Source organism: Crocodylus siamensis, chromosome 6 (assembly GCF_052110815.1).
Source record: "Crocodylus siamensis isolate JL-2025a chromosome 6, ASM5211081v1, whole genome shotgun sequence".
In the NCBI taxonomy this organism is placed as follows: Eukaryota; Metazoa; Chordata; order Crocodylia; family Crocodylidae; genus Crocodylus; species Crocodylus siamensis.
The window spans coordinates 14,094,998-14,115,811 of record NC_143400.1 but is presented as its reverse complement, the minus strand read 5'-3'; the positions used below and the strand labels follow the sequence as shown (position 1 = coordinate 14,115,811).

Genomic DNA, 20,814 nt, shown 5'->3' with positions numbered 1-20,814 from the left:
CCTGTCTGGTATAACTAGATGCTGGGACCAGCAGAGACTAGTTTGCAGGCAACTGTGGTAATTCTTAGGGAGAGAAGGGGTGGAGGGAGGCATTGTTCTCAGAGGTTTGTGATGTATCAAACAGCTGGTTCCCTCAGGAGAGGCCATAAACAGCAGGAGAGAAGCAGCTTAGGGCTGAACGAGAGTAGTACCACATGGACAGGTGGTTTCTCCATTTCAGTTCCCTTTTCAGGTACAGGAAGGGTTAGCAAAGAAAGTGCATGCCATCAGCACAGACTGGTTCACTTCACGCCAGCCTGCCTAAACCCCAGTAACAGATCAGAAACTAAGCAGCTTCTCATATCCACCATGGCACACCTATTTCGACGCCAGCTATTCAGGGGGTTTTGTGAAAGCAACAGACACTCGCATGTTTTGTTACACGGGATAGCACATCAGAGCCAACAGCACACTGAAGGATCAATCCTGCATCTCTCATTAGGAAAGGAAGAAAGAGACAAACTACCCAAAAAATTTAGTGTTTTATTGTATAAAAATTATACATACAAAATGCATGTGTTGTACTGAACTTGGACATACAATGGAAGATGTGGTGGCAGTGTGTGAAAGGCAATTTATCTTGCTCTGGTTTTTGATTTGGACTCTATGCTGGTAAAATTGGAAGGGACTTTGGAGGCCAAGAGAGCTAGGCTATTAACAGCGCTGGAGTCGTGGGGATCTCCTGGCTGCTGATCCATCCCTTGAGACTCAAGAGGTTCCAAGATCTGTTTTAATTAAAACGAGAGGAACAAAGTGTCAGATGCTCATTTATAATGAAGCTGAACTGGTCCTACCCAGGGAATCATGTTTTTGCGAGGAGAAACAGGATGTGTAGTGAGGTTGGATATCTTCCCCCAGCTGGGAGTGCTGGCAAAGGCAGATGCTAAGAGTCTGTCTAATTCAAGCCATTGCTAAACAAAGACTGAACTGGCATTTGACTCTCAGAAGAAAGAGTCACAGGCTGTTGAGGAGGCTCTATTTAAAGCCTACTCACATAGCTGCCATGACAGTTCAATAGCCCAGACAAAACTAATGATATCTTACTTGCCCGAGAAAGAGTCACTGCATGGAGGAGAATGCACATGCACTGCTCCATAAACAAGCTACTGTTCACTGCAGTTTTATATGCTGCTCCTACCACAGAGCCATCTCATTAATGCAACTTGGCCTTTGAGCATGGAAAACTGACTGTTTCAAGTGTATTTATTTCAAAAGATGGCCTGACTTCATTTTTACATGGCACCAGGAAGTGGTTACTACTCAGAATATAATCCTGTGCAGCTCCGTGGCATCAACTTTCTAGTTTTAGCCAAAAAGCGAAATAGAAAATGGATTGCAAATATCCGAATGGTGCTATTTCTCCCTGCCTCCACGTCACTAGCAAACGAGACTTACATTTCTGTGCTAGCTGGGTGCTCCCTAGATCTCAGAGCAGGATGGTCTGATTATGCAGCTATCACAGGGGTGGGCAACTATTTTGGGTGGAGGGCCACTTACTAAGTTTTGGCAAGCCATCAAGGGCTGCATGACAGGCAGTCCAGGGCAGATAAAAATTTAGAAAATTAATGTTTAGGGGCCCCATGGGCCAGACAGAGTGGCCTGGCAGGCCGCATCTGGCCTGCGGGCTGTGTTTTGTCCACCCCTGAGCTACCATAAGGGCACTGCATGTGCCTGTTAGCCTACAGACTGGCTAGCTGAGAGATCCTGCATGTCAGGAGAGAGTCAACAAGTGCCAGACATTACCACTTTCTACCACAGGAGAAAAATAGGAAGGCAAAACACTTCGGTCCATAGTTCAGATGGAAAATACATGATGCCATTCAAAATAAACTAGAAACTTGTACCATTTCTAGAGATCTATATTTAGGGCCAGTTCTGCAAGCTCTCTCAGGTGAAATGACATGAGCATTCAGATAAATCACTTTCACACACTTCATTTTAACATGATAGGCAAGTAGAAGTGCTAGTTAAAAGAGTTAGACTCCATACTATTGCTAGAAGAACATATTAAATCCAGTACAGGGTCAAACATCAACCAACCTGTAAAAAATGCCATTTACAAATCAAATTTATAAATGCATTAGACATTTAATACTGTTGTGTAAAAAGACTGCATATAAAAAATATAAAAAAACCAAACGTAGGATTGTTAGGACAGGGATATAAAACTAGAAGGCCTAACAATAATGCCTTGATTTTAGTTTAGAGAGAAAACCATTGCTTGAATATCCATGTGCTATTAGTCTAAACGTCCTTAATAAGAGGGCTGCTTTAGGAGGAGAGGAGAGGAATTCTGTGGAACGAGCAAGAGTGTTGGATCCTGAAGTCCTGACTTCAGATCTGTGCTCAGGGACTAGACAATTAAGTTTGGGAAGACCCAAAAAAAAATCTCAGTGTCAGAGCACTTAAAACCTTCAGCTCTGCATCCATAGGGCAGTTCCACTTCTCCTCTGGACCATACATTTAAAAGGCTTTAATATATTGCAAGAAAGATTACCTTGCACACCAGCCATGGGCTCCTTTGTTGGATTACACTGTCTAGGGGTTGGGCACTTAATCTCAACTGTGCTAGGAATCAAGGATACCAGTACCGTACTAGTGATAGACTCACTCTGACCTTTCCCTCTGGCTGGCTACAAAGCAGGACTCTTGTCTTCGAGTGCTGAATAAAGGAAAAGGTTCATAAGCCAGAACTGCAAGACCAGCATTTTCATGCTATAAGCTGATCCACTGTACCGCACTTCACATGCTTCAAGACACAGGATGATTGATTTGCCTCCTGGAACTTTCTAGGGAACGTTTTTGTCCACAGTGGCAAAGCATGAGTCTGAAGAGCAAGCAAAAGCTTGCGTTGCCGATTTGAAGCTTCATATCTGACATCATTACAATGGTATACGGCTAACTGTACCTAGATGATGACTTGGAGCCCCACCAGCCCCAAGACATGTCACTGCATCCCCCTCCTAGAATCAGCAGTCCACTCTGTGGTCTGAGCTGAAACAACTACTTATTATGTCCTGGAGTAGGCAGCAAAATGTTCCCATTTGGTAACCACAGCAATTAATCCCTGGCTTGCATTGTAGTGGCATTTGTGCACACGGGAAGATTTAGCAGACTGGAACTGTTTGATAACAGTAATCTGCAAACTTGAGGCAGATGTGAAGTATGGGTCATTCAGATGTTCTCAAACCAATTCCCCTTCCTCAGCAAAAGCTGAGGAAACCCAGTAAGCCAGTCCTGTGGTTGTGCTTAGATTCCATCTTTCGCAGATAGGAATGTTACTACCAAGTTGCATCTCCACAAAAGCTGCAGTTTTTCCATCTCTGCCATAAGCATCCAGGAATTATCCCTGGATTTGGGGTTTATATCCTTCAGTAGACAGGATAACCCCAGAGTTTGAGAGCTGTGGTTACACAGCTGACAACAGCCTGGATTGTCTAGCTGGCTGCAAAACCATTATAACCTGTTTCACAGACCCTAGAGAGGAGCTAGAAATAGATTTAGTGTCTTGTCTGGGTTTCCCCTTGTGCACTGCTCTTCTGTAGTGAGAAATTTTTGTTCTGTGCTTCAGCTACAGGAAGAGCTTTGCTGTCTAAAAGGATACTTGTATTGCAGCACTGGTGTTAATACTGATACTAAGAGCAAAGCTCTTTCCATTAAAAAGTGCATATATAGATTTGCATTTCAGAAATGTTCTGTTCAACTAATGCTATAAAAACAGGGCAAGTTCCGAAGTGGGGTTTTGTAGCTCCTTGCAAGTCACTTCTTTCCACACTGACACTATAACTGAATCTTTTAGGCCTCAACCCAAAGCTGTCCATGCTAGCAGTTTCCTCAATTTTATAATATAGGCAGGATCCAGTGCTGTATGCAGCACTGTCTGTATCAGGGTTCTGACTTCTCTACCCCGACCAAGAGCAGCCAAGTGTAGTTAAAGCCAAGCCATAAAGTTCAGCTCCAAATCAGAGCTTTTATTGCTGGAGGAGCTCATGTTCTAGTTCAAGAGGTTAAACTCCATTATGGTTAATTGGGTGGCAAATACAAGGCCAGTGAGGATATGCCCCAAACAGCTCTGCACTCCATTTCCCACTCTTAGCCAGCTCTATCAATCTGGCAATTCTTTTCAAAAGGGTTTCACATCCAGCATCCAGATTGGAGGCATCCTTAAGCCAGGTTGGAACTGCAGAGCCAAAAGCTTGATGCCAGAGAGACACACACACATAAGACAAGCCCAGAACTTGGGCTTCCCCTAACTAGGCAGGGGGCACTACAATACTGCAAAGATGCTTGGTTGCAGTCAAGCATATTAGACACTTTGCACCACCACCTACTGGCAGAGCTTAAAATGGCATCTCCAAGGCCATCCTTCCCACCGCACTTCCTTCCAAGCTAGGTCAAACCCCAGAGAAAAAGGGAGGGAAGCTACAGGCCTCCTCATCTAGAAGAGACTTAATTAAAAGACTAAGGTTAATTCCTTACTGCCAAGCCCAGTCCCTCAAAAAAGCCACACAGGAGCCCTGTCATTTGGTATTAAGTGAATCATTCACTTTGAATGTCTGAGAGACAGGCATCTGGAGTCTACTCTATAGGAAAGGGAATGTCAGGGCAGAAATGGACCCAGACACCCTACCCAAAGCTTGGAACCTGGATGGACAGGACAGGCTAGAAGCAAAAATCCTAGCTCTGCAATTCCCCATCTATGCTTTAGTACAGTCTGCAATGCAGCACGTATTTTTGCATACAGAAGAGAAGGCATCTCTAGCTGCTGTGCTTCTCAAGGTGCGAGAGGTTTGGTAAAACCTCTCCAGCTGCAAAAGCAGAAAGAAAGGCAGGCTTGCCTCACACACACACTCAGATCCAACAGGGTACAGCTGTGCTGAGGGAAAATGGTCCATTTCCCATTCATCCCATTATCCAAACAGTACCTAGGTAGAACAGAGGTCTTTAGAGTAGGGTTAATACTGAAAGGAGGCCTTTAAAAAGACATGCTTTGAGACTGAAGAGGTGGAGGGATTCTTTAGTAGATACGAAGTCAAAGAGTATTAAAAACGGATTAAAAAAATCTGTACAGGAACTTTAAAAAAAAAAAAAAAACCTTTTAAAAAAATGTGCAAAACAGGCCGTGATTCTGGAGAAGGAACTGCTGCATGTGCTAATCAGCACAGAGTTGTTAGAAGGCCCAGGGCCACGGAACGGCCGACGCGCACAGTCTAACAGGTGGAAGGATGCATGCTTCCCAGCTGCCCGGCTGCCAACATCAGGATGTCCTTCTTCTCCTTGTGGAAACGCAACTCTTTCCCAGCCAGGCGGGCTTCATCCAGCTCTCTCTCTGTCGAGGCCAGCTCTCTGGAGAGGGCTCCCGGAGTGCTCTGCTCCCTGTTCACCCAGTCCATGGCCATCTGGTTCCTTATGTCGTCATCCAAAGCCCGGTGTGAATAGTGAGCTAGCACCTCCTGAGGGTCAGAAACACACCCGAGGGGAGCTCATGAGGGAGGGGTGACAAAGTGGGCTACACCTTGGGCACCAAGATACAGCCCACAGGGAAGTGAAGAACCCGCCTGTGAGAAGGATCCAGGAGACCACAGATCTCTGGAGCAGGACTACAACGCACTTACCTGCCGTGAGCACTGCCGCTCTCGCATAGCTTTGAGGCTGCCATTCCAATGCAGCAGCTGGAAGACAGTCATCAGCTCCTGCAAGGGGAAAGGGCAGTCAGACTCTGAAGGTCAAGAGCAGTGAGGGAAGAAGAGGAGCTGGGAAGGCTCAGAGAGGGGCAAACCAGCTTCTTGGGAGGATCACAAACTGCTTAGATGCAGTGCAGTAAAGAGCTGATGCAAGAAAGTCTGGAGTGTTTCAGTCTCCCCCCCAGTGAAGAGCAGCTAAGTGCCAGCATCACAGCCAAGATTACATGCTTCAAGGCAGGGACTACTTGTTATGCATTTGTAGAGCACCTGACACAGCAGGGTCCCCCACCATCACCCAGAACCTCATGTACCACTGTAGTATGCACAGAGCTGACTTACTGGCTTTCTCTGAGTTGGGCCACTTCACACTGTACAGTAAAGCTCTTAGAGAGATCAGAAGCACATTCACTTCCCTGCAAAGGTATCTGCAAGAGCCTCTCATTCTGAGAAGCTGATCTGTCACCTAAGAAAGAAGCCTGCACCGCTGCACACAAAACCTGCACCAACAGTTGGATGACACAGACCCTTAAGACTGTCTGCAAGGTTAAAACAACCTCTGTGCACACTATCCCCAGAGGCTGGCAGGAGACAACATGGAGCTGAATTTGAATGCAAACTCAGCACACAATTCTTTCTGAAGGCTGCATAAATTCCCCAAGCAGCCAGGCTTCCCAGATCCCACGCAACATCCAGAGCGTGGCGTCGCCCTATATAAACAGGGCCGTTTATATAAACACTCGTATCCTCTGCCGCCCGAATATTTCCATTCAAGGGAAACCATCCAAGTGAGAAGACAGCATCAGTGATGCTTGTGAACAGCCAAGACCCCCAAATAAAAACTATGCTGCAGACTAGAGGCGCCTGCATTGATGAAGCTGCCAAGCCTCACTTCAGAACAGGATACAATAGGATATTCTCTTCTCTATACAGGATTCCCAAATCCAGTCACTGGTGGGGCATTAGGAATAACAATTGTAAAGCTACATCTCAATAAACACTCACATTTCCATACAGGGATCCAAGCAAAAGGGCCTAAACTTCAGAGGCAGATCAGCCCATGTGTCAGAGAGGGGGCAAAGCAGATGCAGGGTACAAAGTGCCAATTCCTGGTGCTTGCTGCTCTCCTCAGTGGAGAAGCCTCTCCTCCAAGGCAGAGAGGAGGCATCTGAACTCCTAGTCATCAGCTCTGGGTACTGGGCACACTCCCTCTGCAGCCACAAGCATGTAACAATGGCAGCACCCCTCCATGATCTGGACTGGACAAGCACGCCACCGCAAAGAACACTAATGAGAGCAGGAAGCTTGATACTGATCTGCAGATGCTGAACAGGCAGAGAGAAGATTAAAGGTTCACAAATAAGGTAAAAACGAGAGCTGGAGACCTCGTGGATCAAGAGTGGGGCCAGTGCCCCCGATTCAGTTGTCTCCCAGCACCACAACAGGATTCTTGTCTTGGTTACTCTAATTCTACAGGGGATGCTACTTACCCACCACCACAGTGTGGACAATGATGGCATTCTATTCCCACCTACTCCTCTCCTCTGACCACTACACCATGTTGCCTCCTCTTACCAAAGTATTCCAGTGTCAAACATGCTAGATCCCATCAGACTCTCAAGCACATGCAAAACCTCTTCTAGGAGGACACTAGTCTCTGCAAAGGCATCCCAGGTTATTTTCAGAGGGAAGCCCACACCACAGCCCTGGAGCAGATGTACCTGCACTCCAGAAACAGCTTCAAAGATCCGGATCCTGTGGCTGAAGTCTTTCCTGAAGATTAAAAGCACCATAAAAAGGCCCTTGTACTAGGCCTTTGCAGTCAAAGAGGCATGCATGTTGCACTACATGGCTAGAAGGGGGACATCAGTTGCTTTAATCCAGACCCACACGTGGAATCCAGTTATGAACAGTACCTGAAACTCCAGCATGGACTTCCCCTTGTTGGATTCCAGCATGAAACGGAAAGCACCGATTCCAGTGTTTGGGTTATCAGCTTCTTCACGATTACCCTGCAAGAAAGGCTGCGATTATAGCCAGGAAATAAGAGGAGCCAGCTTCAGCCCCCACACATGGAAACAGAGACAGCATCTCCCCAGGACTCTGCTGCAATATCTAGAAACGGTTTCCCACTGAAAGTCAAAGACTATTGAAGGAACAAGTCCTCACAGTCCTACTTTATTAGGCATTCTAAGCAATGCCACATGAAACTCGCCACTCTCTAGCAGGGCACTGTATTCTGTGGCAGACAAAGAGACTGTCTCCCATTTCTTCCACTGGATCAATCTAGCCAACCTTTCTTGGGATAGAAGTACACATCAAGAAAGCCTGGCTTTCATTTTGGCACTGCTGAAAGCAGTTCCATACAAAAGTAGTTTGTAAAAAAGGACAAGAAGAACCTCTTCCAAGTTCTAGAAGAGGGAAGAGTCTGGAGTTCACAGCCTTTCAGTGGCAGGCATGATAAAAACCTATCGGGCCAAATGCTGCTTTCATATATGCCGGTGTCAAGTAACCCCAAAGATCTAAGTAGGAGCAGAATTTAGCCCCAAGTGTGGGGTTAAGGGTATAGGCAGAGTGGGCATTTGAATCCAGGAAGGGACTAACTAGAGGGCTGAGAGAGGGAAGAAAGCCACAAGAATTAAAGCTGATCTTTGTTTTAATATTTTTCTAACATTCCAAAGCATCACTGAAAATCTGCCCTAAGGATTTCCAGATGCAAAAGAAATTTCCCTTCCCGGCATTTGAGGCTTTCCAGTCAATCTGTCCCCAACAACTGCAACAGTCAGAACCCTTACGTTGAAAGATGCCAAGGCCTCTGAAACGCTCTTCTCGATGAATTCGTCCGTGATCCTCCGGGACGGGTGCTCGTTAAAGACAGAGTTCATTAGCGCAATCTTCGCGGCGCTCCTCCTGGCTTCGGCTTTGGTTGGACAGAACTGGGGAGAGATAAATACAAGCACGGGAACGGCTGAGATCAGTTGGGCCCGACACGCTCCAAGAAGTTCTCCTCCCTCAGACGCATGAAACAGCTATTAGGTGGTCGTGTTGTGGAGTACTGGAAAGCTGTTCTCTCCAACATCCTGAAGTCATTAGGAGAGAGTTTTAAACCACAGCTATCCTAACCACGCTGAATGCAAAAATTAAACAGTACGTGCTGAGTTCAGCTTGCCTATCTGGATGGGGGGAAGAAAATACCACTGATCAGACTGTCAGCGAAATTAATTAGCTTATAACTCAAATGCAGTCATCCCATTCTAAAAACGTGACGGCTGCTCTTCACAATGGGTAGGCAGCTCAGCAGCCCAAACTGTTTCTTTTGGACACTTTCTTCAAACCAAGGCTGATATGCAACTGCCTAAAGCCACTGCCTTTCGGATTTCTTTGCTACAAAATCAGGACCCTGTGTGATTCTTGGACTTTAATCTTTCTGGCAGGATATTTGTGTTGGACCTTTTCCTGCTCAAAGGCAAGGCAGAAGCTATTGATCAAATGTTAGAACTCAGTTGCCAATTTTCTTGGCATCTTAGGGAGAGATACTGGGTCAAATTCAGAGACTGGAACTGCAATCATGCCAAAGCTTATGGTATCAACATTTCATACCCAACTGCTTCCCCCTGTACAGAACAGAGATCTAACTATAGGTACATAAAAGTGTTACCCTAACAACTGGCTATTGCCTTAGAAACCTTGCATCTTACCTGGGCATTTGCAGTATGCTGGTTATTCTTTGTACTTACTAGAGGGAATTAGGTGGTGACATAGTAGCATTTATGGACAAATTCAAAAGAATGATTTATTGAGAGATTGATCCTGGACAGAAACGTATAGTGATTTGCAATCAGCACAGCATATGACAATCTAAGAGCCTGGATCCACTAATACAGGGGCTCTCAGAAAACCTTGCAGCTTCCAAGCTAAGGACAAGACTTCATCAGAATGGGAACTTGATAGGTCTGACCTGAGGGAGCCTCCTTGATGGTGGGGCCCATCTCATCAGGAACTGGACACCTACTTCCAGGCATTCCACCCTACAGCTGATAACGCCTTGGTGGAAATAAAGAGCTACCATGAGGTCCAGCCAGGGGTTGCCTGGACAGAGGCAGTCTCCAGCCCTAGGAGGCACTGCACCAGGGAGACCATTCCCCTGCAGCTGCACAACCACTTCAAACCCCTCACACCAGCCGAACCGGCCGAACTCCCAGCCCCAGCATGCGAGGAAGGAGGGCCACCAGCAACTGCACCCAGAAGACAACGCAGCATAATCATGATGGGCGATTTCCTCGTGAGGGGAACAGAGGGCCAAATCTGTCGCCCTGACCCCATAGCCCGTGGAGTTTGCCGGCTCCCTGGGGCTCATGTCCGTGATGCGATTGAGAGGATACCCAAACTCATCTGGCCCTTGAACCACCATCCCATGCTACTCATCCACGTGGGCACAAAATGATACCGCTCAGAGCAATCCCAGCTACGTCATGCATGACTATAGGACTCTGGGGGCTGGAGTCAGTGGCCTGGGGGGCTCAGGTAGTTTTTTTCTTGATCCTCCCCTTGTCACAGGTCATGGGCCCTGGAGGGATAAATAGGTGCATTGTTGAGGTGAGCAGAAGACTCTGGTGATGGTACCATTGTGAGGGGTTTGGCTTTTTTAACCACACTCCACACTTCAGTGAGAGAGGTAGAAGGGATGGCCTCCACTTCACCCAGAAAGGGAAGAAGCTCTTCTTGGCCAGAACGGCTAATCTACTCGACAGTGTTTTAAACTAAGATCACTGGGCGACCGGGGGGGGGGGGGGGGGCGGGGGGTCAGTCAACGTGTACCTAACGCAAGAGGTCTATAGGCCAACTAGGGGACAGGCACTGTTAGATCTGGTTCTGGACAAAGGGGATGACCTGGCGAGTGATCTAAGGATCGAGGGCAAGCTTGGTGACAGCAACCATGATACATTTACTTTCTCTGCCCAAGTCAGGGTGAGTAAATCCCTGTAAGAGTAAAACAGAAATCTTCAACTTTCGTGGAAGTCAGCGCCTTCCCAACTTGGGAGACTGGTCAGTCAAGCATTAAAGGGACCATGGCCCCCTAGGAAGGGAAGTCCATGAGGAATGGTTGTTCCTAAAGAACTTAATCCTCAAAGCGCAAGGGAAGTCCATCCTGTCCCCCAGGAGATGCAGTCAGAGAGCAGGGAAACCCCCCTGGCTCAATAGGGAACTTCTGGGTCTCCCGAAACAAACAAAAAAAAAGGAGCCTACATCAAATGGTAAACTGGAACCGTCACCAAGGAGGGCTACTCAGGTATTCAGCACTAGCTCATACCTGCAGGTCCAGAAAAACCAAGGCAGCAACCAAACTCAGGGTAGCCACTGGAATCAAGGATAACAAAAAGTCATTCTTCAGATATGTGGGAAGTCAGAGGAAGAACAAAAACAACACCGGCCTCCTGCGAGATCAAATGGGGCAGCTGACTCCCAAGAAAAGACCAATTTCCTAAACGATTACTCAGGGGGTCATGCTGTCAGACAGGACACAAAGTAACTAGGGCTTGGGAGATGGGTCCACAATTGACATGGATCAAGTGAGAGAACACCTCGAGAGGCTTGATATCCATAAGTCCACAGGCCTGGACGGATTACACCCCAGAGAGTCTTAAAACAGCTGCCAGACATCACAGCATGCCCCATGGCCAAGATATCTGAAAGCTAATGGTGCTCGGGTGACATACCGGCAGACTGGAAAACAGACAACGTGGTCCCAATCTTCAAGAAAAGGAAGAAAGAAGATCCAGGGACTTACAGACCTATCAGTCTGACATCCATCCCTAGAAAGATCTTCGAGAAAATTATCAAGGGATCCATCTGCAACAGGCCAAGGGAAGGCAACCTAATGAATGCTAGCCAACATGGTTTTATTACTGGAAGGTCTTGCCTGACCAACCTCATCTCCTTCTATGACCAGGTAACACATTGCCTGGACAAGGGAGATGAGGTTCATGTCATTTATCTGGACTTCAAGAAGGCCTTTGACTTGGTCTCCCACGATGTCCTCACGGCCAAGCTGGGGAACTGTGGCCTCGACCACCTCACAGTCCGATGGCTGGGGAACTAGCTCCAGGGACGGACCCAAAGGGTACTAGTTGATAGGAACAAATGAACGTGGCACAAGGTTACCAGGAGTCCCCCAGGGCTCGGTGCTTGGGCCAGTACTCTTCAATATCTTCATTAATGACCTGGATTTGGGCATCAGATGTGGACTGGCAAAGTTCGCAGATGACACTAAACTATGGGGGAAGGTGGTCATGCTGGAGGATAGGCTGGGGATACAAGCTGACCTGGACATACTTGCGAAGTGGGCAGACCAAAACCTGATGGCATTCAACATAGAAGTGCAGGGTACTCCATCTTGGAAGACAAAAACCAGCATCATACTTATAGGCTCGGTGGTGTTATGCTTGCTAGCACTGCGACCAAAAGGGACTTGGGGTTCTTGATTGATCACAAGATGAACATGAGCCCCCAATGCAATGCCGTGGCCGGCAGAGCAAATCAACCACTGGCATGCATTTACTGATGCATCTCGAGCAAAACCAGGGACGTCATCCTCCCACTTCACTTGGCCATAGTGAGGGCACAGCTAGAGTACTGCGTCCAGTTTTGGGCCCCCCACTTCAGGACAGATGTAAATAAACTCAAGAGAGTCCAGAGGAGAGCCACTTGTATAATCAAAGGCCAAGACAGCAAGCCTTATGAGGAGAGGCTGAGGAAAATGTTACTCTTCAGCCTAGCGAAGAAAAGGCTCAGAGGGGGACTTGGTGGCTGCCTACGAGTACAGGCAGTCCTCGACATACGACAGTTCGAGTTGCAATGAACCGCAGTTACGACATTTGTAAACTGACACCTGGGATTTGAAGTTCTGACTCAGGTACCTTACAATCCTGAATGCTGGATACCAGTCTGTCGGTGAAAGGGGAAGGGGAAGGAAAGGGCCATGGGGGTGCAGATCAGGGCCCCTGCAGGAGGAGGGGCTGGGGCAAATGCTGCCCAGCTGGGGCTATGTCAGCCTCTAGGAGTGGGGACTATAGGTGGCGGGAGAAGCAGCAGCTTGTCTGGCTGCTCCCCCACTGTTATCCCCCATCCTCAAAGCACAAGGGAAGTCCATCCCATCCCTCCTGGAAATGCAGTCAGAGAGGAAGAAAACCATTTCTCATGGACTCCCCTTCCTAGGGGGTCATGGTCCCTTAGTGCCTGACTGACCAGTCTCCTGAGTTGGGAAGGCTGACTTCTACGAAAGTTGAAGATTTCCTGTTTTACTAAGGGATTTGTTCAACTTGCTGGGGTGAAGTAGGCAGTGCCAGGGCTGCGCCAGATGACTGCGGGAGAAGCCGCAGCTCATCTGGTTGCTCCCACTGGGACGAGGCAGGCAGTTCTGGGGCTGCGCCGGGCAGCCACAGGAGAAGCCACGGCTCATCCAGCTGATCCCCTGGCTGGTTGCACTACCTGCCTCACCCCAGTGCTGGGGTTGAGCTGGACGGCTGCAGGAGAAGCCACGGTCCTGCCACTTGTCCAGGAGGGCATTTTGGGGGGGGGGGGGTTGTGACCCCCAGATCTATACATTTACAATATAAAATACATAAATAAATACTTATAGAGAAGTAATATAACTAATTTATTTTATATAATTGATCGAGTACTGTACAAAATTATGGGTTTTTTGGGGTGAAAATAGGGTATCAGGCCTTGGTTCAGGAATTAGTCCCTCATTTATAATATTGTTTCCTGTGCGAAAATTGGTTCCAAGTTGTTGAAATGTTGTAAGACGTGGTTTGCAGGAACCAACTGTGTTCTAAGTCTGAGGACTGCCTTTATCTAAGCAGGGTACCATCAGCATCTGGGAGAACAGTTGTTCTCCAGGGATAACAAGGTCTAAAGCCACAAACTTCTAGAAGGGCAATTCAGACTTGAAATAAGGAAGAACTTCTTTACAGTTCAAGTGTCCAAGCTCTGGAACAGACTCCCCCTAAAGGTGGTGCAAGCACCTACTTTGGACTCATTCAAAAAGGCATCTGGATGTTTATTTTGCTGGGATCATCTGATCCCTGCAGACTTCCTGCCTCTGGCAGGGGGGCTGGATTCAATGATCTCACGAAGTGCCTTCCAACCCCTAATGTCTATGAAATCTATGGGAAAAAAAATATATATATAATCACATAGGCCTACCTGGAAACTGCCAAAGCAGCTGCCCCCTGGCAAGGTGACGTAGCAGACATAAGGGGGGCTATTGGAAGGGACCATTTCATACACCACGAGGGCTCCGTTCTTCAGGTCGGCACCACGCGACTGCTTCATCTGCCAAAACTCCTGCAGAGCCTCCACGACATTCACTGAAGAGACAGAAGCAGGAGGTGGGTTCAGACACAGGGAACAAATCCTGGAAGTTCAGTATCACTCGCAGTGATCACTCTCACATAGAAACAGACTCCTCCTAGCACCCACACACCAGCATGAATATATCCACCACCACGGGGCTCCCTCCCATAAACCGAAGTCACAGTCCAACTCTGAAAGCCATCAGCAGCAGGTGCTCACCATCTCAGTCACAGGGTCTGACTTTGAGATCAAACGTCCCACAAGTCAGTTAAAAAGGAAATCTCTCTTCCTTCAAACCTAGAGACCCAAAGGAAGGCATCCAAGTTAGCAAAGGAGCAAGGCAACAATGCATTTCTCTTAAAGAGACCAGATTGGTAAGGTAAGGGCAACACCATCAGCAGGGGAATCAGCTGCAGTGTCAGTATTAAGGAGCAGACTAGACTTTGTTCCCCAGGTATTTAAAGAGCAAGAGACGGCAAAATCCCGAGCAACTCTGCAGCTGAAGAATTGCTGGATGCAGGAAACTTAGTAAGAGCCACAGTCTGTGTGATCTATACTCGTGCTAGGATTTCTGCTGGAAAAAAATCACCCGCCCTGAACACAGACATTTCCCATCCCCTTTAAGCACACCAGTGCATGGGCTGCAAAACTCAAACCTGTGGACAGAATTCGACTCAAATTTGGGAGGAAACACTTGGCTGCCACAAAGTGGCTACATGATCACAGAGGAAACTGGCACTGGAGAATCGGGTCTGTGTCGTTCTGAACAGGAGAGAGTGTAATTAAAAGGTGAATCACATGCTAAAAGCAGAGCTCATGTTTAGGAGAAAAGTTTTTTTCCATTCGTATCAGGAAACCAGAGCCCGAGACTTTAATGCACATTTATTTTAGCAGTCTCAGCCATTTCAGGATGCGAGTCCTTCCTAAACAGTCTGCAAGCTATTCCTGAAGCCACTGGAACATAGACTTTGCCATGCTGGATTCAAGCAGGACTACTCCTCCATACTCCAATTATTGAGAGAAGGCAAAGCTCCCACGTGTGTACCCAACTAATTGTGTAGTACTGTAGATGCAGGAAGAAAGACTTGTCCTTAATCTTTGCCACAACTTTGTGTCCACAGCAGGAGAGTCAATTATTCTTATCTGTATATACATATACAGGAACTAGACATGTTAATCAGGACACTCTCCCGTCTGTCGCCACCCCCCGCGAAGAGGAAGCATTTCCTTTGTTTGTTCTCCATTTCTGCTGCTGTTTGTATACTGAGTGATCTGTCACACAACTGGAAGGGCAAGAGGGTCCTACAGCTTCCAGATAGTCCAACCTCAAATTCCTTCCAAAAACTTAGAACAACAGCCAAAAAGGGCTGGAAGGGATCTCAAAAAATCATCCAATTCAACCCCTGCTTGAGGCAGGATTGTCCCCACCTCAACCATCTCACCCAAGCATTGGGCAAACACTGGGTTATTTGATGGGCAAACTGCTCTTGAGAACTTCCAAGGATGGAGACCTCCACCACCTCTCTAGATGTTTGCTCTAGGACCGAGTTTTTCCTAAGTCAACCTAAATTATTTCTATGCAAAAATGTCAGGTCTTTCAATATCTATTAGGAAAACCCCCTCTTCACCCATCCTTCTTTCACAGATGCTGTTAGGTGTTAGGGGTTGGGAGGGACCTTACAGCTCATGAGGTCCAGCTCCATCTTTTTAAGCTCAGCTACAGCCCCTCTAGGCTTTTTTAACCTCAGCTACAGCTTTGAAATGAAGGGCTCTCAGAAATATAACAAAACATTTTGCCGATGCATGAATGCCACTGGTATAAAATTTGACAGCTTCACTCAAAACACACACTCTCCCAAGATGAACGGTGCTAACTGAGCCAGCAGCAAGCCCAAGTAACTGGCAAAATGACACTTGAGCAGACAAAAGTCTCCCATGGGCAAGAAACAAATAGAAAGGTCAGCACGATGACACATGCAAGAGGAACATGCTAAACACATCATACACTGTCTAGCTAAATATTTCATTCGCCCACACGCTCGGCTGTTTGTTTTCAGCCATGCACATCTCCAAAGGGAAGAGAGCTAGCAAATTCTGACGGCCTGAATTTATTAATTTGGTGAACGCCCTATAAGGGCAGAGCCACCATTCAGCTACCAGGAGTTTCTCACTCAAACGTTTCACCCGTCTTGCTTCAGATGCAGGGTTTGAGAGCTTGGTAATAGCACGCAGTCAGCTTGGACTGAGTTCAAGTTTGGATTCTTCCCCAGACGTCCAATGTGGGGGTGTACTTCTAACCTCAAGATTGACAGCAAACCATATACAACATGCGGTTCTCTGCCGGCACAGACAGCGTGCCAACGTATGCATGGAATTCGAACATAAAAACGCAGATTCCCTTGCTATTGACAACAGGAGTCAGGCACATAATCCTCCCTGGGGCATTCAGAGACAATGCTTTATTGAGCCACCGTTTGAGAGGCTATTTGACATGGGGTGAACAGCGTCTGCAGCAGCAGCTGTTCAGAGATGACTTTGCAAATGAAGTTAAACTGTAGCAAGCATCACACAGCCTTAAGAAAGGCCCTGGTTATTCTCATCCTTCAAAGCAAGACAAATAGATTTGATGGGGCTGGAGCAGAGCAGCTGGATGTTGCACAACCAAGTGGGGGTAATGTGACAAGACCATATATGCAGGGTGGATTTATTCAACTCCAAGGCAGTTCTCTCTTTATGTGTCACCTGCACATTAGGGTTACAGTTGCAGGGCACTTGATTAGCTATTGGAGCAACAGATCAGGTAGCTGAGCTGCATCTAAGACAGCCATTCTCAATCTTTTTTAGCCTCCAGGCACCCCTTGATAGACTTGAGGCACCCCTCAAAAAATGCCAGATCTTAGCTTCCACTTTTTTGATTACAGAACAACAGAGCAATTTTTTTGTGGCAAAGAACTCAACCCACAACAGAATGCGTTTAATTAAACACTACAGATTTCTCCTCAACATCCCTGGGGTTATCTTGTGGATCCCACTTGCACACCTAAGATTGTGGGGCACCCTTAAGAGGCACTTATGGAACCCCACCTGACAACCGCGGATCTAAGAGGCTCTTGCTCACGACTAGAATAGACGCTTCCAGGCTGACACAGAACATAGGCAGTGCAATTAAGAGGGGAGAGTTAAATGCCTAATTGTAACCCTGGAAAAGTCCTTTCTAAACAAACTGTCTGATTTTAGATGATGACGCAGCCGCAGACACTCCGTGTGCCTGGCTGCCGAGAATGAAAAACAACTGCAGAAGACAAAGTAGCATCACAGAAACCCAGAGCAACATTCAGAGTTACAAGCTCTTTTTCCTTGAATAAGCATAAAAAAAATTCCTCTCTGTTTTATCCCTTTCAGCGACATACCAGCTGAGCGGTGTTACCGAGCCACTCCACACCACCATTCATATTTATAGGGAAGCCACTGGCTTGAAAACTTGCGATTTTCCAGCTTCATAGACCCATTGTTCACAGATACAGAAAAGTGAGGGCTAGGGGATAATTTTGCCCTCAATTTATTCTGGGTCACAGACCTTCAAGTTCCTTAGCTGACCAGAGTTCAGAAAAATCAGCATCCATCACCCCAAAATGCCACCGTAAAAAAAGGGGGAGCATTCATGTCATTTAATGGTTTACTAACACAGAAGGCGACAGGAACAAGACAGGGCAAGGAGAAAGAGAGAAATTAAAGCCACGTGGAAGAAGGGCCAGAGGTTCTGATCCAGAGACTATATTAAAATAACGTGCATTGCAAGCCAAGAGTTGGATGCTTGTTTTGGCTGAAACCGCAAGGAAACAAGTGAAGATGGACGAGTTATTCAGCTTTCCAATGAGCAGTTGGCCCAGCCCAGCCCAGCCAAAAAAACAACAACAACAAAAAAGTGCATGAAGACCACGTTGGAAATTAAAGGCAGGTTAATTAGAATCAGCTTTTTGGAGGCCCTTACTGGCAGCTAAAGCACAGAGGAAAAGCAGCCCGACAGGCTGCTGGCCTGGGAGAAATGCAATCAAATGGGACATCGGTTTCATGCGTGAAGTGACTAGAACATAGGTCAGGTTCAGGATTAGTCAGATTTATTTGCTGCCTTGACAGCAATGCGCAGAAGTCAAGAGACTTGTCCAAGGACTTGCAGGAAGGTCAGATTTCACCAGTTCTGTAGCAGTGGTATCATGCAAAGTTCGCGAGCAGTAGGATCTCGGAGCACGCCGCAACGCAAGACCTTTTACAGAGGTGGTTTTCTTTTTAATAAAAGAACTTTGGAAAGCTTCCCATGCTCTGAAGAGATCATAATCTATACAAGCACAATGTATATGAGTACATCACTTCAGCAGAGCAAGGACAAGGTTTTTGTTTTGTTTTTTTAAGTGCAAGGAAAGAACAATTCTTAAGGTTTACAAAAATATCTAAAAGAGGATTGGGGGGGGGGGGGAGGGGGGGCGCAGAGAAGGCAGCTCCAAGCCAAGGCTTCTTGAACAAAAAACTCCAGCATCTGAACGCATTGGATTTCTAAACAAAACAGACACTGGCTCAGCCAGGTTTAGAATGGAGCTTCTTAAACAGCCAACAGCCCCTTTCAACATTCATAACAGCCCTCAGCGGCAGGCTCTCAAACACAGCTCTTTAATTAGAAGCCCCAGTCTGTAACACACGCAGACATCGCATCCACATGGGGATCTGCAGAGCGCTGCGTGCAGCAAGAGGGGCCGCGTCCTGCTTTTCAAAACCAAACCAGAAGCAAAGCAGCAGGTCCCCACTTCAATTTACCACTCGGACGCGGCCCGCAGCCGCATGTACAAAGCGTGCCTGTTTTGACACCCATCAGCTCTTGTTTACAGCCTTGGAGGACAACTCCCGGTCCCCCCATTGCGTACGACAGCACATCTGCCTTGCATATTAAATAATAAAGAGTAAGCGATTCCACATGGCGTGGAAACGCTCCCCAGCCAGAAGAACAGCACTTCCATTGCATTTACGGCACACAACCACTTCGCGGTTGCCACTGGAAGACATCGGACTGCAGTTATCAGACCCGCTGCCACAATCCAGAGTCTGGAAGTCAAAGCATTCCCGGAGTGGTGGGGAGGAGGACAAGCGCTCCCACAGTACTTAACACACCCAGAGCAACCCGCTCCAGCACAGAAATAAGTCAGTTGTTTCTTCCAGCTACTGATGAGATGCCATGCAGCCCCAGGGATGTGAGCAGGCAGAGGGACCTCGCCAAAAAAAAAAAAATCCCACCTTTGGGAGAAGCAAAGCATCACGGTGCCTAGAGCTCCCTTTGCCGCTGCTTTCCAGGCACTCGAGGCTCTTTCGCTAGACACAGACCCAAGGCAAGGCCTTACAGTACACCCAAGCAGCCTTGTCAAACCTCCACATTTCCAGACGAGGATGTCGTTCCCCACACACACTTCCACTAATGAGCACCATGAGGCTGACACCTATTCAGCTCCAAATAACCAGCGAGGAGCTGTTTTAGATCCAGCAACCAACTCCCGCCCCCATCCCATCCCTGCCGATCTTCTACAATTTCCTAACCACAATCTTTTTTCTTTCTTTTTCTTCCAAAAAGCAAAGCTCTGGCTGCTCTCGGCAGGGATAAGCGATCTCCCGCATCCCGTTTGGGACCTGGCTGCCCCAAGATACCCTCCAAAAACGAAGAGCCTGCAAGACAACTCACGTGGGGCGGCGCAGCTGCACCCCCCAGGAAGGGAGCGAACCCACCCGGGCGCAATCGGCTCCCATCTCCAGGGTGCAGGAGGTGGTCAAGGGCCGAAGGGGGGGGGGGGGTCCCCAGCTCCCTGCACCCCCCCGGGCGGGCATCACATTGGGATTAGGGCCCCCTTGCCCCCCGTCACGTGACTGACCCCCATCACGTCACCCCGGTTCAGGGGCTCACCTCGGCCGTATCCCTGCGTGTGCTTGGCGAAGCTCCGCACCACCGCCTCTACCGCCTCCCGCAGCACGGCCGGGGGCGCCGCGCCACCCGGAGACCCGCCCGCCGGCCCCAGCCCCAACCCCAGCCCCAGCCCTAGTCCCAGCCCCAGCCCCAGGCCGGGCGGCGGCGGCGGCAGGCCGAGGCCGAGGCCGAGCGCGGGTGGGGGCGGCGGCGGCGGCGGGCGCGGGCGGGGGCGCGGGGGCGGCGGCGCCAGTGACCCCCGGGCGCAGCGGGCGTAGCGCCCCGACCCCCGGCTGCAAGCGCTGGGCGCGCAGCGACTCCATGGCCCGCCCGGCCGCCGTAGCCAAGCGCTCTACACAGAGCCCGGGCCCGCCGCTGTCACTCACCCCGGGGGGGCGGGCCCGGCGCGGCCCAGGGGCCAATCCCCGCGCGGCTCCCCCGGACGGGGCGGTGACCTAGAGGGAGGCGACCAATCTCCACGCGGCTCCCCCGGGGAACGAGGCGGAGACTTCAGAGGGAGGTGCCCAATCGCCGCGCGGCGCCGCCAGGGAAGGTATCCAATCAGAGTGTCTCGCGGGAGTGGGCGGGCACTGAAAAGAAGCCTCTCCCCGAGGGTGGGGGAATTGTGATCCAATCAGCAAGGGAAGGGGCGGGGTTTGGGGAGGCCTACCCAGTCACAGTCCCAGAGGTAGGGGTGGGCACAGAGGGAACTCAGCTGCACTCTGATTGGCTGAAAGCGGGGGGCGGGGAAAGACAACAGCCAACCAAATAGCTCAATGGACCACAGGGGCGTAG

General features: G+C 48.6%; 1 protein-coding gene across 1 annotated transcript; it reads right to left on the bottom strand.

Annotated features, from left to right (window-relative positions):
• Positions 1-490: 490 nt before the first annotated feature.
• LIX1L (limb and CNS expressed 1 like) lies at positions 491-20,357 on the bottom strand. Its single transcript, XM_090052915.1, is given in 7 exon segments — positions 491-5,492; positions 5,655-5,732; positions 7,637-7,732; positions 8,516-8,656; positions 13,929-14,092; positions 20,020-20,240; positions 20,242-20,357. Coding segments are annotated over 7 exon segments (1,044 nt in total). The 5' UTR covers positions 20,343-20,357; the 3' UTR covers positions 491-5,249.
• Positions 20,358-20,814: the final 457 nt, after the last annotated feature.